The sequence below is a fragment of the Phyllobates terribilis genome, unplaced genomic scaffold, assembly GCF_046119375.1.
Source record: "Phyllobates terribilis strain yellow unplaced genomic scaffold, ASM4611937v1 Scaffold_2__4_contigs__length_985480577, whole genome shotgun sequence".
NCBI lineage: Eukaryota > Metazoa > Chordata > Amphibia > Anura > Dendrobatidae > Phyllobates > Phyllobates terribilis.
Window position 1 is genome coordinate 169,988,256 of NW_027362762.1, and position 16,988 is coordinate 170,005,243.

The following is a 16,988-nucleotide window of genomic DNA, read 5'->3' on the forward strand; positions in this document are numbered from 1 at the left end:
GCATCCCGTGAGCCGCGCGCACCCCCCCCAGAGCATCCCGTGAGCCGCGCGCACCCCCCCAGAGCATCCCGTGAGCCGCGCACCCCCCCCATCCCGTGAGCCGCGCGCACCCCCCCCAGAGCATCCCGTGAGCCACGCGCGCACCCCCCCCAGAGCATCCCGTGAGCCACGCGCCGCCCCCCCCCAGAGCATCCCGTGAGCCACGCGCCCCCCCCCAGAGCATCCCGTGAGCCACGCGCCCCCCCCCCCCCCAGAGCATCCCGTGAGCCACGCGCCCCCCCCAGAGCATCCCGTGAGCCACGCGCCCCCCCCAGAGCAATCACCAGGAACATTAACATTGAATTAAAAAGGGCCATATCACTTTTGACCTGGTGACAGGTCCTCTTTAAGATAAACAATACAGTAGACAATCTTGCTGAAAATTGATTAATATTCACTGTGGTACATTCATTTTTTTGTATATTTTTTTTAAACGGATAGTACATATACTTACTTTATTCTTTTTAATTGACCATGTCTTTTTTTTTTTCACCAAAAACGCCATTTGGTCCTGAGAAGCTTGGAAAACCGCCAGTTTTATTTTATTTTTTTATACAAGAAAAATGAATGACCCACAAATGAAAATTGGATCTAGCACTCTAATGAAATCCTTTTTTTTTTTTTAATGTACAAACCCCCTACCCCCCAATTCGGCTTCACCGCTAGTGGCAGGGAGCTGTATGTGTAAACCAGGAGAGTATGCCCACTGATTTTGCTCCCCAGCCAGTACCAGATTTCAATGCTTCATTCTATTTAAAAGGGACACTTAACCCTTACATGCTCTACAAACTATATTAAGCCTAGCCAAAAAAAAAAGAAACCTGAAATATTTCATCTTGAAAGTTTAGCCACTTTCTTGAGTGTATCTCATTCAACGGTTCTGGAATATCCAAGCTAATGCTTTAATTGATAAAACGGGACCTTGTTACACTTTGCCATGAATATAAAAAAACATCATTTCAAGATTGACTGGTATGCATCTTTACATATATGTACACGTTGACAGACCTGTCATTCAATCCGCCCTTTAAAAACATGGCAAGATATAGCTCTATACAAGCCGTGTGCCGTAAGACATATCGAAATTAAAAATATAAACTAGAGAGCTGAGGGCCAAGTACAAAGATGCCCTTGTGTCTAGATGACAATCATCACTGAATGTACCCAAAACACAAACATAATGACCCTTATATTTCTGACATAATACATCTGCTAAAATAGTGGTCTGATTGCATTCCTGAAAAAGCCCCCATATTGGGATGCTTGGTCTGACTTCTTCCCTGCCACAAGTCCCTCTCTTCTAGCTAAGTGGAACGTGGTGTTGTAGGGTGAGAAATTACCAGCTAAGAGATGGGACCGAAACTGTAACATTAAATACATGATTGAAAGGGTGTGGGTGAAGCTTCAATAATACTATAGAAAAGCACTGGGATTTGCTCGAGGGTCTTTCTGGTTCCTGTATCGGAAGGCGAGCCATACACCAAGAATCTGAAAAATATTGCAAAATTAAGAGATGGTCATTATCAGAGCAAAAATTGTAGATTCCTAGGTGTAGAGACCCCATCACACAAACAGGTCATACGCTATGCAGTGTTGCTTTGCACAGTACTGCTTCTTTTTCCTGCAATACTATGGCTTTGCAATATATACAACCCCTGGCAAAAGTTATGGAATCACCAGGCTCGGAGGATGTTCATTCAGTTGTTTAATGTTGTTGAAAAAAAAAAAGCAGATCACAGACATGGCACAAAACTAAAGTCATTTCAAATGGCAACTTTAGGGCTTTAAGAAACACTAAAAGAAATCAAGATAAATGTACTCAGTAAGGGTAATTTTTTTCAGACCAATCCGAGGGAAAAAAATTATGGAATCATGAAAAACAAACACACAAAAGAACACTCCAATACATCACTAGTATTTTGTTGCACCACCTCTGGCTTTAATAACAGCTTGCAGTCTCTGAGGCATGGACTTAATGAGTGACAAACAGTACTCTTCATCAATCTGGCTGCAACTTTCTCTGATTGCTGTTGCCAGATCAGCTTTGCAGGTTGGAGCCTTGTCATGGACCATTTTCTTCAACTTCCACTAAAGATTTTCAATTGGATTGAGATCCGGACTATTTGCAGGCCATGACATTGACCTTATGTGTCTCCTTTCAAGGAATGTTTTCACAGTTTTTGCTCTATGGCAGGATGCATTATCATCTAGAAAAATTATGTCATCATCTAGGGTTGAGCGAGTATGTTCTGTCCGAGTACGCTCGGGCCGAGCTCCGAGTATTTACAGCTGCTCAGTGATATGGTTTAATCGCTCCCGTGTGCATGATTTGCAACTGTTTGACAGTTTTATTATATGTGAGGAATGTATATTTCTTACACATTCCTCACATGTAATAAAGCTGTCAAACAGTTGCAAATCATGCACACAGGAGCGATTAAACCATATCACCGAGCAGCTGTAAATACTCGGAGCTCGGCCCGAGCGTACTCGGCGAAAAGGTTAATAGAACATACTCGCTCAACACTATAATCATCCCCAAACATCCTTTCAATTGATGGGATAAGAAAACTGTCCAAAATATCAAATGTAAACTTGGGCATTTATTGAAGATGCAATGACAGCCATCTCCCCAGTGCCTTTACCTGACATGCAGCCCCATATCATCAATGACTGTGGAATTTTGCATGTTCTTTTCATGCAGTCATCTTTATAAGGCTGTGTGCCCACGATGCGTTTTTTTTAAGCGTTTCCGCAGTGGCAGAAAAGCTTAAAAAACACATGGTAGAAGGTCTGCCATGTTGCCTAATGATTATCAGCATGTGCTGTGCACATGCTGCGGAAATTTCAGCTTCGGATTATCATTGCGGAAAAAAACGAAGCACTACCAATTATTTTGCGGAAGTGCTGTGTTTTTGCCGCCATTGTCTTGCATTAGAACGCATGGATTACGCATCACTGTACATGTAGATGCGCATTCCAAGCGTTCTAATGTGCGGATGGTACCCAGGTCTAGAGAAGAGGAGACTCTCCTCCGGACCTGGGTACCATAGAAAACTGTAAAAAAAAAAGAATAAAATAAAAAATAAAATATATACTTACCTTCTGGCAGCCCGCGGTGCGCTCCTCCTCGCATGCCGGCAGTTCGCGATAGACTGAAGGACCTGCGCTAACGTCATAGGACCGACAGGTCCTTCAGTGTACCGCTGCCGGCAAGGGAGAACGGAGCAAAGCAAGACACCAGGGGCCATCAGAGGGCAAGTATAGATTTATTTTTTGACATTCTCTCAGGTCACCCTATATAAATCCGTGCTGTTTGCATGGATTTATATAGTGTGACCAAGTTGACAAGCACTTTCCAAGTGATGCTAAAATTGCTTGGAAAGTGCTCGTCAACCCGCATGCGGAAATGCAAGTGAAGAACGCTTCACATCCGCATGTTCCTGGCAGAAAAAACACATGTACAATCCGCATGCGTTTTTTTCTGCCAGGGAGATGCAGAAACGCTCAGGTAAAAATCCTGAGCATTTCTGCATCGTGGGTACATAGCCTAAATCTCATTGGAACGGCACCAAACAAAAGTTCCAGCAACATCACCTTGCCCAATGCAGATTCGCAATTCATCACTGAATATGACTTTCATCCAGTCATCCACAGTCCACGATTGCTTTTCCTTAGCCCATTGTAACCTTGTTTTTTTCTGTTTAGGTGTTAATGATGGCTTCTGTTTAGCTTTTCTGTATGCAAATCCCATTTCCTTTAGGTGGTTTCTTACAGTTCGGTGACAGACATTGACTCCAGTTTCATCCCATTCGTTCCGCATTTGTTTTGTTGTGCATTTCCTGTTTTGGAGACATATTGCTTTAAGTTTCCGGTCTTGACGCTTTGATGTCTTCCTTGGTCTACCAGTATGTTTGCCTTTAACAACCGTCCCATGTTGTTTGAATTTGGTCCAGATTTTAGACACAGCTGACTGTGAACAACCAACATCTTTTGCAACATTGCGTGATGATTTACCTTCTTTTAAGAGTTTGATAATCCTCTCCTTTGTTTCAACTGACATCTCTCGTGTTGGAGCCATGATTCATGTCAGTCCACTTGGTGCCACAGCTCTCCAAGGTGTGGTCACGCCTTTTTAGATGCAGACTAACGAGCAGATCTAATTTGATGCAGGTGTTAGTTTTGGAAATGAAAATTTACAGGGTGATTCCATGATTTTTTCCTCAGAATTGAGTGATTCCATAATTTTTTTCCCTCTGCTTGGTCTGAAAAAATTACCCTTACTGACTACCACATTTTTAATCTTGATTTATTTTAGTGTTTCTTAAAACCCTAAAGTTGCCATTTGAAATGACTTTAGTTTTGTGCCATGTGTGTGATCCGCTTTTTTTCAACAACATTAAACAACTGAATGAACATCCTCTGAGCCCGGTGATTCCATCATTTTTGCCAGGGGTTGTAGGACAATCACTATCTCCTATGGAGCTCAGCCTGTGTCAATCCTGTGTAACACAGCCGGCACAGCTCCTGAGCCTGCTCCACAATGTAGATACATTCCTCAATATTGAAATTGAAACACCAAGAAGGAAAAGTTGTGAAATTAAGAAAAATCACAAAATCGATACATATGTAAAACTATGGCCCAGATTCATCAAGACCAGCATTCTTCACACCTGTTATAATGAGGGGGTGTGCAGGAGTCAAAGGCACCAGATTTAAATGCCTCTTAATGAATTAGGCGAGGCTGAAAAGTGGCATTTGCCTCGACATAAATGTTACTCCAGTAAGAGACTAGAGTAAGATACACCTCAGCTCACCATGAATTGAGGAGCGAGTGTCTTCATGCCCTGTCGTGCACCACCTCAGCCCACGAAGCGTTGCGCCCCAGCTCCACGTTGTGAACATTTTTTTTTTTTTTTTTTTTTTTAAAGTGCTTTACTCCACAATTCTGGTGTAATTGCTTTGAGGAATCGGGGCCAAGATTTTCAAAACATCTGGATTTATTCAATCATGAATATCAACATCAAGCAAAGAAAGTGAAACACTTACACACCTTGGCTGCTATCATTGAGGTTATTGACGGTTGTCTGATAAATGTTCTACCATGCTGAATGCACTTGGGCACGCAAAACATCATCAATTGCTTGCACTACTGTGAGTAGCCTGTGTGTCATAAATGTGCTACTATGGCCTGCAGCGTCTCCGGACCTATCTCCCAATGAGCACATCAAGGATGTCATTAAGCTGCCAGCAGCAGATCTTGATGATTTGCCCAAATGCATTCAGTGTGCAGAACATTCCTCAGACAACCATTAATAACCTCACAGAGCAGCCAAGACGTGCAAGTATTAGCAGTATATCGGCACACGGTGTTCATAGTCTATAGTAAACAAATTGAGAGGTTTTGAAAATGTTGTTTCCATTGTTTCATCAATTGAATATCATTATCATGTCTCCACCCTGCGATTTCCAGAATTCCTCGAATTTTCCTTATTGTTGTTGCAATTTCAATGCTGAGGAGTGCACATTCGTCATGGAGTATGAAGGGGATAGGATTAGACGAAAACCCCTGATAGTTTTATGCTGTCATGTACTGTAAGGCCACATCCACGCATACAAAATACTGAAAGCCAAAATGAGGAGTGGAACAATCAGAGGAAAAGTATAATAGAAACACGTCACCACTTCTGTGTTTATCACCCACTCCGGGTTTTGGCTTACAAATACTGATGTAAAATACTGACCAAGAACTGAACGTGTGAACGTGACCTTACAGGTAGAAGCTAAGATGAAGACTCTTCCCTATGCAAAATGTGTAGAAGGTAGTTCAGGCCTAGGTAAAGTCTATCACTAGACCTTTTGTTCCACCAAAGCGACCATGCTGCAGGACATACAGATCAATACGGACGATGAGCCTCCTTGTGGATCATCATACAAGGAGCTGAATGCATACTAGAGCGGATTGCATCATTTAACGCTTCCTGGAGATACTGGATTCTGCTTAATGTCCATTTAATGCATTGCAAAAAGAAAAACTAATGTGAACAATTCTAAAATGTCCTGGTCAGAGTTCATAGCCTGTACCCAACTCCACTGCACACGGGCCAGTGATGGAATCTGCAATCCAAGCTGCCTGGAATAATGGGATAGTGTGGGGGAGATTTGTTAATAAACTAAAATAATGTGTTTTATCTTATGTGTTTTGGACACCGAGGGTTGTCCAACAAGGGGTAATCACTTTGCAGAAAGGAGCAGATTCAGTCATGGGCCTATGTAGAGTGTAGTGAAGTTAGCCACATCGACTGCCGGCCACATGCCAATGCCCTGAGCTTACAATGGGGGGCAGCCGCTGGGGACATGCTGCTACAGGAAGACCAAAAGTCAAGATAACTTTTACACATGTACTGACCCAGTTATACATCATAACATGTCATACGGGGGGAGGGTAAGCATCTGTGACGGTGACACAAAACTGAATGAAGGGTCTTTGGCTTCCCAAATTGCTGCACATTACAGTGGATGAGAGATCCAAAGATCTGGAGCCAAAAAATAAAAGGGTGCAGCACTGGGAACAATGTTGTGGTAATTTCAGGATGTAAATCTCCACAACTTCTGGTATGTAAACTATCCCTTTAAGACAAGTAAACCATCTAGGATGATAATGCGAGAAAGCAGAGAGCTCGGTCGGGGTCAACCCGCTCTTGATAGTACAGCAAGATGATGTAACATTCATGACACATCGATTTGTTCTTGTTACAGAAAACTTTGGAGTCCACATCGGACATGGCTGCAGTTAAAGTGTCAAACTGTATGACAAGTCATAAGGAGGGTGAATATTCAGTGTGAAGCCTTCAGTAAGGAACTGCAGCTTGGAGAAGATGGGAAGGATTTCCTAAACACCAACAATCCAATTGTAAAAATAAAAATTGTGATTAATTTCATGGACGATAGGTGGAGACTTTATAAATATGACATAATTTTCCAGAGATGATCAGTCCCTTTAGGAAGAAGATGTAAAGGTTCTCTGGATTCATGTAATTGAAAAATAATCAATGTATAACTGAAAAAGCATACACCATTGGGGATGGAAAGGTGTTCCCAGTAGGACATAATGACGGGCCGTTATTTAGAATACATGTGTATCTGTGACAACTTTACCATTTAGGACTAGGTTACCTCTGTAAAGCTGAAGAAGAGTCCTACTCCACCAAGGATTTTCAGGGCTTCACCGGCATGGTTCAGCATTTTGTTGCCACATTCCTCGCACGTGTTTTTACTTTTACACTCCTGAAAGAAAAAGTATGAAAGTCAGTAAGCAAATGTACACAAGTGAATGATGAAAACCAGAACATTTAGGAACTCTCACTATAATCCAAAGATTGATCACATATTTGAATGGTTCTACATCTACAAAAAAAATTGCTGCCAGGCTGAGCAGCATCATTGAAGGGTGTCTCATTACTAGGGATGAGCGGACCCGTGGATGTTCAGGTTCGACCAAACTTCGGTTTGGATACCAGAACTTTGGGGACCTGAACTTTGGTGGTGTAAATGGTTGTAGTAAGGGTTAGGGGGCAGCCAAAGGAAGCAGAGTACCCCCACAGAATCAATCTCTCTCAACATCAGAACTCCAAACACTAAAACGAGCTTCCGGGAGAGACCGTATTTGGAATTCAGCACAGGACACTAGGTGTCCGGTACAAACCCCAAATTTTACAGTTCGGGTTCGCTCATCTCTACTCATTACAACAAACAGCGCTGCTGCTGCATGAAGAACAGGGCCGACGGCACAGGAGGAGAAGGTCTACTTGTCGTCTGCGTGTAAGGAAAGGGTGAAGCTGTACAGCTCCGTGCACACTATGCCAAGCCTTACACCAGAGGTATCCATCAGGAAGATTTGCACACATCGACAAGGAATCCAGCACAGTTGGTATTTTAATTGTGCTGACTTACCATATGGGAAAGCACAGTCTGCTGCGCTTTACTACACAGTAAAAAATAAATTATATACAGGACAGCCCAAAAGTTTGGACACACCTCATTTAAAGATTTTTCTGTATTTTCATGACTATGAAAATTGTACATTCACACTGAAGGCATCAAAACTATGAATTAACACATGTGGAATTATATACTTAACAAAAAAGTGTGAAACAACTGAAAATATGTCTTATATTCTAGGTTCTTCAAAGTAGCCACCTTTTGCTTTGATGACTGCTTTGCACACTCTTGGCATTCTCTTGATGAGCTTCAAGAGGTAGTCACCGGAAATGGTATTCACTTCACAGGTGTGCCCCGTCAGGTTTAATAAGTGGAATTTCTTGCCTTATAAATGGGGTTGGGACCATCAGTTGTGTTGTGCAGAAGTCTGGTGGATACACAGCTGATAGTCCTACTGAATAGACTGTTAGAATTTGTATTATGGCAAGAAAAAAGCAGCTAAGTAAAGAAAAACGAGTGCCCATCATTACTTTATGAAATGAAGGTCAGTCAGTCCGAAAAATTGGGCAAACTTTGAAAGTGTCCCCAAGTGCAGTTGCAAAAACCATCAAGCGCTACAAAGAAACTGGCTCACATGAGGTCTGCCCCAGGAAAGGAAGACCAAGAGTCACCTCTGCTTCTGAGGATAAGTTTATCAGAGTCACCAGCCTCAGAAATCGCAGGTTAACAGCAGCTCAGATTAGAGACCAGGTCAATGCCACACACAGTTCTAGCAGCAGACACATCTCTTCAACAACTGTTAAGAGGAGACTTTGTGCAGCAGGCCTTCATGGTAAAATAGCTGCTAGGAAACCACTGGTAAGGACAGACAACAAGCAGAAGAGACTTGTTTGGGCTAAAGAACACAAGGAATGGACATTAGACCAGTGGAAATCTGTGCTTTGGTCAGATGAGTCCAAATTTGAGATCTTTAGTTTCAACCACCGTGTCTTTGTGCAACGCAGAAAAGGTGAACAGATGGACTCTACATGCCTGGTTCCCACCGTGAAGCATGGAGGAGGAGGTGTGATGGTGTGGGGGTGCTTTGCTGGTGACACTGTTGGGGATTTATTCAAAATTGAAGGCATACTGAACCAGCATGGCTACCACAGCATCTTGCAGCAGCATGCTATTCCATCCGGTTTGCGTTTAGTTGGACCATCATTTATTTTTCAACAGGACAATGACCCCAAACACCTCCAGGCAGTGTAAGGGCTATTTGACCAAGAAGGAGAGTGATGGGGTGCTATGCCAGATGACCTGGCCTCCACAGTCACCAGACCTGAACCCAATAGAGATGGTTTGGGGTGAGCTGGACCGCAGAGTGAAGGCAAAAGGGCTAACAAGTGCTAAGCATCTCTGGGAACTCCTTCAAGATTGTTGGAAGACCATTTCCAATGACTACCTATTGAAGCTCATCAACAGAATGCCAAGAGTGTGCAAAGCAGTCATCAAAGCAAAAGGTGGCTACTTTGAAGAACCTAGAATATAAGACATATTTTCAGTTGTTTCACACTTTTTTGTTAAGTATATATTTCCACATGTGTTAATTCATAGTTTTGATGCCTTCAGTGTGAATGTACAATTTTCATAGTCATGAAAATACAGAAAAATCTTTAAATGAGGCGTGTCCACACTTTTGGTCTGTACTGTATGTATTAATGGCATACTGATGTATGCTAACCTGATGGAGGCCAAAAGGGAGTGCTCGTTCATCAGGTGATAGCCAGCATATTTATATGGGATGATAATCAGACACGAGTGTTCTTACAGACGCTCATTACCAAGTTCCCAGCCCGTCATAATGCTAGTAATCTACCAATGGTCACGTACCAAATACAGGAGTAGATGAAACCCTGTGGATCTACACCATACTCAGGCAGAGCATTCATTAAAAAAAAATCTGTGCAGAAATCAGAGCATTTCAAATACTCCTTCTGCAGACTGCTTATTCTTTTGTGGAAATCAGGGATGTGGAGTCTGAGTCGGAGCCCATTTTGGTGGAGTCGGTATAAAATGGACCAAAGCCGACTCCTAAAATATATAATAAATTGGGTGCAGTAGTTCAATGCAGTTTGCGGGGAATATTTTTTTCATAAGAATTTGGGAAAGTTATGAAATGTCCTATAAATGTCTGTCCTATTCCTGATCTAAGGGTCTAGACTTTTAGCTGAGATGAATCTGTGCTATGGTAAATTTATCACTTAAACATGAGCCGTGTATGAGGGAGTCGAAGTCGTGGAGTTGGAGCCTGTGTCATGGAAATTGAGGAGTCGGAGGTTTGGCTTACAGACTCCACAGCCCTGCTAGAAATGTTGAGACTTCTCAATGCAGAAGGTGAAATCCATAAATCTTGTACAGGAAAACAATGTCCTATATAAAATCAGGTGACATGGAAAAGATGCTCTGATCTCTTTCAATAAATTCTGTATGAATTATAGGCCCTGTAAAATGCAAAGATTTTCGTTTTTGTGATTTTATTTTTTCCTTCCCCTTACCTAAGAATTATAACTTAATTTTTTCCATCTACAATCTTATGATCTCTGATTTTTTTTTTGCAGGACAAGTTGTAGTTTTAAACGACCCCATCATTAAGGACTTCATTCCATACTTAAAACAACCTGGGAATATGATCTTTTAGGGTCAATAAGATTACGGCGATATCAAACTTGCACTATATGGTGAATACTTTAGTAAAGTATTGCAAAGATGGTCTCTTAAAAAGCCCAGTCCGTGGTCCAGGTTTAACCGGAGTACCAAGATGGCAGCCAGGTGAGCCTTCAGCAGGCCCCAGGCCCACATGGTAATCCATCAGCAACTCACAAGTACTCCTTTTAAATGACAGCAGCATCTAAATAGTTAAACAGCTAGTATCCAAGCTTAACCCCTTTACCCCCGAGGGTGGTTTGCACGTTAATGACCGGGCCAATTTTTACAATTCTGACCACTGTCACTTTATGAGGTAATTACTCTGGAACGCTTCAACGGATCCCCCTGATTCTGAGATTGTTTTTTTGTGACATATTGTACTTCATGATTGTGGTAAAATTTCTTCGATATCACTTGCGTTTATTTGTGAAAAAAAAAACGGAAATTTGGCGAAAATTTTGCAATTTTCAAAATTTGAATTTTTATGCCCTTATCTCTCTGATTTATGTCACACAAAATAGTTAATAAATAACATTTCCCACATGTCTACTTTACATCAGCACAATTTTGGAACCAACATTTTTTTTTTGTTAGGGAGCTATAAGGGTTAAAAGTTGACCAGCGATTTCTCATTTTTCCAACAAAATGTACAAAACCATTTTTTTTTTAGGGACCACATCCCATTTGAAGTCACTTTGAGGGGTCTTTATGACAGAAAATAAGTGACACCATTCTAAAAACTGCACTCCTCAAGGTGCTCAAAAGCACATTCAAGAGCTTTATTAACCCTTCAGGTGCTTCACAGGAATTTTTGGAATGTGGAAGAAAAAAATGAACATTTAACTTTCACAAAAATGTTACTTTAGACCCATTTTTTTTATTTTCACAGGGGTAACAAGAAAAAATTTGTTGTGCAATTTCCCCTGGGCACGCAGATACCCCATATGTGGGGAAAAAACACTGTTTGGGCGCACGGCAGGGCTCGGAAGGGAAGGAGCGCCATTTGACTTTTTGATTGTAAAATTTGCTTGAATAATTAGCAGACGCCATGTTGCGTTTGGAGAGCCCCTGTGTGCCCAAACATTGGAGCTCCCCCACAAGTGACCCCATTTTGGAAACTAGACCCCCCAAGGCACCTATCTAGATGCATAATGAGCACTTAGAACCCCCAGGTGCTTCACAAATTGATTCGTAAAAATGAAAAAGTAAAAAAAAAAAAACACTTTCATTTTTATGAATCAATTTGTGAAGCACCTGGGGGTTCCAAGTGCTCACTATACATCTAGATAGGTGCCTTGGGGGGTCTAGTTTCCAAAATGGGGTCACTTGTGGGGGAGCTCCAATGTTTAGGCACGCAGGGGCTCTCCAAACGCAACATGGCGTCCGCTAACAATTTGAGCCGATTTTCCATTCAATTTGTTAGCGGACAATTTTGTCCAGGCTGTCAGCGCTGGACAGGGAGAAGATTGTTTGGAGATGCACTGCGCATGTCCAAAAAAATCTTCCTGCTGTCTGGTGACCCGGATGTGGTCATGACGACATCGGGTCGTCATGGCAACATCCTGGAAGCCATGGCAGACAGCGCTGGAAGCCGAAAGAGGAGGTGAGCATCTGCGATCACCTCCCCTTGCCACCGCAATGCTGCGATCGACTTCGATCGCAGCATCGCGGGGGTTAATGTGCTGGGAGAGGTGCGTGACCGCTCCCTGCACATAGTACCGGGTGTCAGCTGTGACAATCAGCTGACACCCGGCGGCGATCGCGCCCGCACAGCCTGTGTGTGCGCGCGATCGCCATGACGTACTAATACGGGTCTGGCTCTTAAGTCCCAGGGTACAGACGCGTATTAGTACGTCCAATGTTGTTAAGGGGTTAAAGGGGTTTTCCCAAGAACAAAAGTTCATTTTAATCAATAGATCTTGGAATAAGATGGATTTTGGTAAGACCTAACCTGTAAAATCCTTTTCAGCGAAGGAAGGAAGGGAGACACAGATCCATTACTAGTGGGTAGGCGGAGCCCCATAGGATAGTTCACCTCAGATTTATAAAGAGTGACGACCGGCCCCTCCAGCTTAGGCTCCTCCTACTCCCATGTTCCTCAGTTCGTACACAAGCTAAGGAAGAGCAGGTAACACCAGCGGAACAACACAACCCCTTCTGAAAAATCAGAAATGTGAGCGAACAGGTTATGCATATAACAGAAAGAACACACAGTCCCAGGCACTACTCACTGGACCTGACAACTGCGATGAGCTGCCAATGCTGGAACAGAGCCCTAGTGCGCCGACCCCAGTCCCGATGACCGCCATCAGAGAGGAGTCGCGCCGCATCTGGAAAAACAATAATGCACTTCTGCCCTGGGAGGGTGCTGTGTCTCCCTTCCTTCCTTCGCTGAAAAGGATTTTACAGGTAAGGTCTTACCAAAATCCATCTTTCAGCAGCAGAAGGGAAGGAAGGGAGACACAGATCCATTACTAGTGGGACGTCCCAAAGCAGTCCAGAACTCAAGGGTGGGAAACAGTGGCAGAATCGCCAATACCCCAACAACTTAGTCAAGCGCGCAACAAGCGCCGAAACTAGATAAAGAGATAACCTAAACCACCGCCGCCTGCAGGACCCTGCGTCCCAAGGCCGCATCGGCGGAAGCACTCACGTCCACTTTTTTACTAAATTTTATAGTGTGAACGGAGCGCCAGGTAGCCGCCCGGCAGAGCTGCGCTGCCGAGGCCCCCTGATGAAAAGCTCACGAAGAACCAACAGCTCTCGTGGAATAAGCTCGAACCTTAACCGGACAAGGCTCGCCCCTGAGCCGGTACGCTTCCAGGATAGCCGAACGTATCCACCGAGCTATAGTGTCCTTGGAGGCCCGCTGACCACGCCGACGACAAGCAGGAATCACAAAAAGAGAGAGTCCGACTTCCGAAACCCTTGCGTGATTGACAGATAGAACTTCAAAGCCCGCACCAAATCCAACGAGTGCAAGGCTCGCACCAAATCCAACGAGTGCAAGGCTCGCTCCTTTGGACTTTTCGGATTCGGACAGAGGGAGGGCAACACGATGTCCTGATTGATGTGGAAACGCGACACCACTTTAGGCAAAAAAATCACCACGGGTACGAAGCACCACTCGATCCGGGTGGAACTCCAGAAAAGGGGGCGAGAAAGACCGTGCCGCCAACTCAGAAACCCTTCTCAAGGAGGTGACTGCCACCAGGAAGGCCACCTTCCAAGAAAGTAAGTAAAGAGTAGTTGAATCCATAGGCTCAAATGGTCCATGCTGAAGAGCCTCCAAGACTAGATTGAGCCGCCAAGGAGCCACAAACGCCCTCCCTTGGACAAACCACATTGCAGAAAAGCCAAGAAGTTGGGAATGGGAAAAACCCTCGGGTTCCAGAACACCATGAATAGAAGGCCTCCCAAGTTCTGTGATAAATCCTGGTCGTAGCTGGACCTCTGGCCGCCCGTAAGGTGGCAAAGACCTCGGCCGAAAACCCACGACGGGTCAAGATCTCAGTCTCAAGTGCCACGCCGTCAAAAGAAGCGACTTCAGGTCCGGATGACGAATGGGCCCTTGGGATAACAGGTCCGGGCGAAGAGGCAGTGGAAACGGAGGCGCCGCCAGAAGAGACACCAGCGTTGAATACCAGGCCCTCCGCGGCCAATCCGGCGCCACCAAAATTGCCGGAATCCGTTCGAGTTTGATCCGCCAGATGACCAGAGGAAGCAAGGATACCGGCGGAAACACGTAGATCAGCTCGAACTGGTCCCACGGAGCCACCAGAGCATCTACCGCCACAGCCTCTGGGTCCCTGTACCTGGACATAAACATCGGAATCCTGGCGTTCAGCCTGGATGCCATCAAGTCCACCTGGGGAGTCCCCCAACGGGAGCACAGCAGTGTAAAAACTTCCTGATGAAGACTCCATTCTCCGGGATCCACCTGCTCGCGACTGAGGAAGTCCGCCGTGATATTCAGCACTCCTGGGATGTGAATCGCGGAGATGGCTGGGACCCTGGACTCGGCCCATACCAGGATCCGAGAGACCTCCATCATGAGTCTGGAACTCCTCGTCCCGCCCTGATAGTTGATATACGCGACCGCTGTCGCATTGTCCGTTTGAATCCGGACCGGCAGACCGCTCAAGGGGATCGTCCAATGTCGGAGGCAGAGAAAAATTGCCCTCAACTCCAGGATGTTGATCGGCAGAGACGACTCCTCTGACGACCAGACCCCCTGAACCCAGAGATCGTTCCAAACCTCCCCCCAGCCAGTCAGGCTGGCATCGGTGGTAATGACCGACCACCGTGGGAGGAGGAAGGATTTCCCCAGGGATAAAGCCTCCGGACGTAACCACCATCCAAGAGACTCTCGCACCCTGCGGGAGATACCGACACAGCGATCGGTCCCAAAGGCGAAGCAGAGCGACCCCGCCGATTCTCTTCATCAGAATCGGAGATCTCACCAGAAGAGTCTGTCGGCAATTCTGAAGCCTCCGACGCTCTGCGCGGAGGAGACCGCGCCGCCACAGGCCTGAGACGCTTCTTGCTTCTAGACGTCGGTTGGGACTTAGCAGAGACCCAATGACCCAGGAGGTCAGACAGACTGTCAATGGAACGAGTGAGCGCCTCCACCTTAACATCACCGAGACCCCCAACTAGCGTCGAACCTGACCCCGTTGAAGACCCCGGCGTATCAGATACGCGTGACCGCTCCTGAAGCGGACCGGGAGAGAGGTCCGCGCCCCCTGGTCCGACATGCCCCCACACAGTTGCGAGCGTCGCGGATAAGGCGGTAATAACCTTACAATGGGTGCAGTGACCAAGGATGTGTAAATTCCACTATCACAGCCTGTTCTTGAACAAAAAAAAAAACACCCGGCACTGAAGGGTTAAAGCTCCTCCTAGAAGGAGAAAGGCTACCCCAGTGGCCTGCAGAGCAAAAGTTAACCTGACACACTAGACAGAAGCACCCTCTGATCCCAGAAGGGTGCACCTCCAGAGAGGGTTAACAGCCTGATGGACCAGACCCCGTTCAGAAGGGGTTAACGCTACTGATCCACACTACCCTTTTTGTGAGGTGTGTGTCAGAGCCATCTCAGCATGTGAAGAAGCTGCGCCGTATACAGCACACCCCGTCAGCTAGGACATAAGGAAAGTGCTCTGCGCTGTAGAAGGAACTTTCTGCCTATAAGGCAGGAGAGACTCACTAGCTGGCGTAGAAACTGCTCTTCTTGGTGTGATGAGAGCGGGGAGCAGGGAGTAGGAGCCGCAGCACGAGGATGGACGCTGGCCGGAAGAAGAAGGGGCTGGGGCATCTCCAGCGCGAGCTTTCCAGGCACTTCCTGTCACAAACTGGCAGCAGAGAGACGTTAAGCCACGCCCCCCGCCGAATATGAAAAGAGCGCGCGAATCCTCCGTCCCCGCTCCCCTGCCCGCCGAGGATCAAGCGCTGCATGCAGAGGAGAAATCCCTGCAAGCAGAAAAAAACAGCAGTCACCACAAAAACACAAACAGTGACAGCGGCTGCTGCAGCAGCTGCTGACAGCACTCAATAACAGCACTTACCCAGCTGAGCGCCACAGGGACCCCCAGGGATGTGTGGCGCCGTGGCCCTTGCTCCCCCCCACGGCGGAGCGCGCAGGGACCCCACAAGAGCGGTGTGCGTCTCCGCCAGTGAGCGCCCTGCATCCCCTGGGGCCAGCAGGGTTCTGCGGGGACCTCCTTAGGGGGTACGCAGATCCGCCAGGGGAGGGTCAGTGGTCCCAGCAGCGCTGAGACCTCTAGACCACGGGGGGGTCCAGGTCTCCGGATAAAAATAATAAAATCTTCTGAGGAGCTGCAAAGGCAGCGACTATCCTCTGCGACCTCAAATTTAAAACTGAGGAACATGGGAGTAGGAGGAGCCTAAGCTGGAGGGGCCGGTCGTCACTTTTTATAAATCTGAGGTGAACTATCCTATGGGGCTCCGCCTACCCACTAGTAATGGATCTGTGTCTCCCTTCCTTCCCTTCTGCTGCTGAAATAAGAATTTCCATAATTGAATGTATTTAAATAAAATGTTCCTGTGCTGAGATAATCTTATAAATGTGCCCCTGCTGTGTACGGTGTAATGGCTGTGTCTGATCATACAGGAACATGGTCTGATCATACCACATCTCCTGTGCTGAGATAATCTTATAAATGTGCCCCTGCTGTGTGCTGAGTAATGGCTGTGTCTGACTGTGCAGGAACATGGTCTGATCATACCACAGCTCCAGGGCAGGTAGGGAGGAGCAAAAGCTACAGCAAAAAATGTCAAAATAAAATAGTAAAGCAAACTA

General features: G+C 45.7%; 1 protein-coding gene across 1 annotated transcript in view; it reads right to left on the reverse strand.

The window, feature by feature from the left end:
• Positions 1–291: 291 nt before the first annotated feature.
• TSPAN31 (tetraspanin 31) overlaps positions 292–16,988 on the reverse strand; it is a 42,103-nt gene continuing 25,406 nt past the window's right edge. Inside the window, exons 5-6 of the mRNA XM_073663266.1 lie at positions 7,216–7,326; positions 292–1,527 (exon numbers count right to left, since the gene is read on the reverse strand). Coding sequence (XP_073519367.1) covers positions 1,453–1,527; positions 7,216–7,326 — 186 coding nt within the window. The 3' untranslated portion in view covers positions 292–1,452. The remainder of the gene's footprint in view (positions 1,528–7,215; positions 7,327–16,988) is intronic.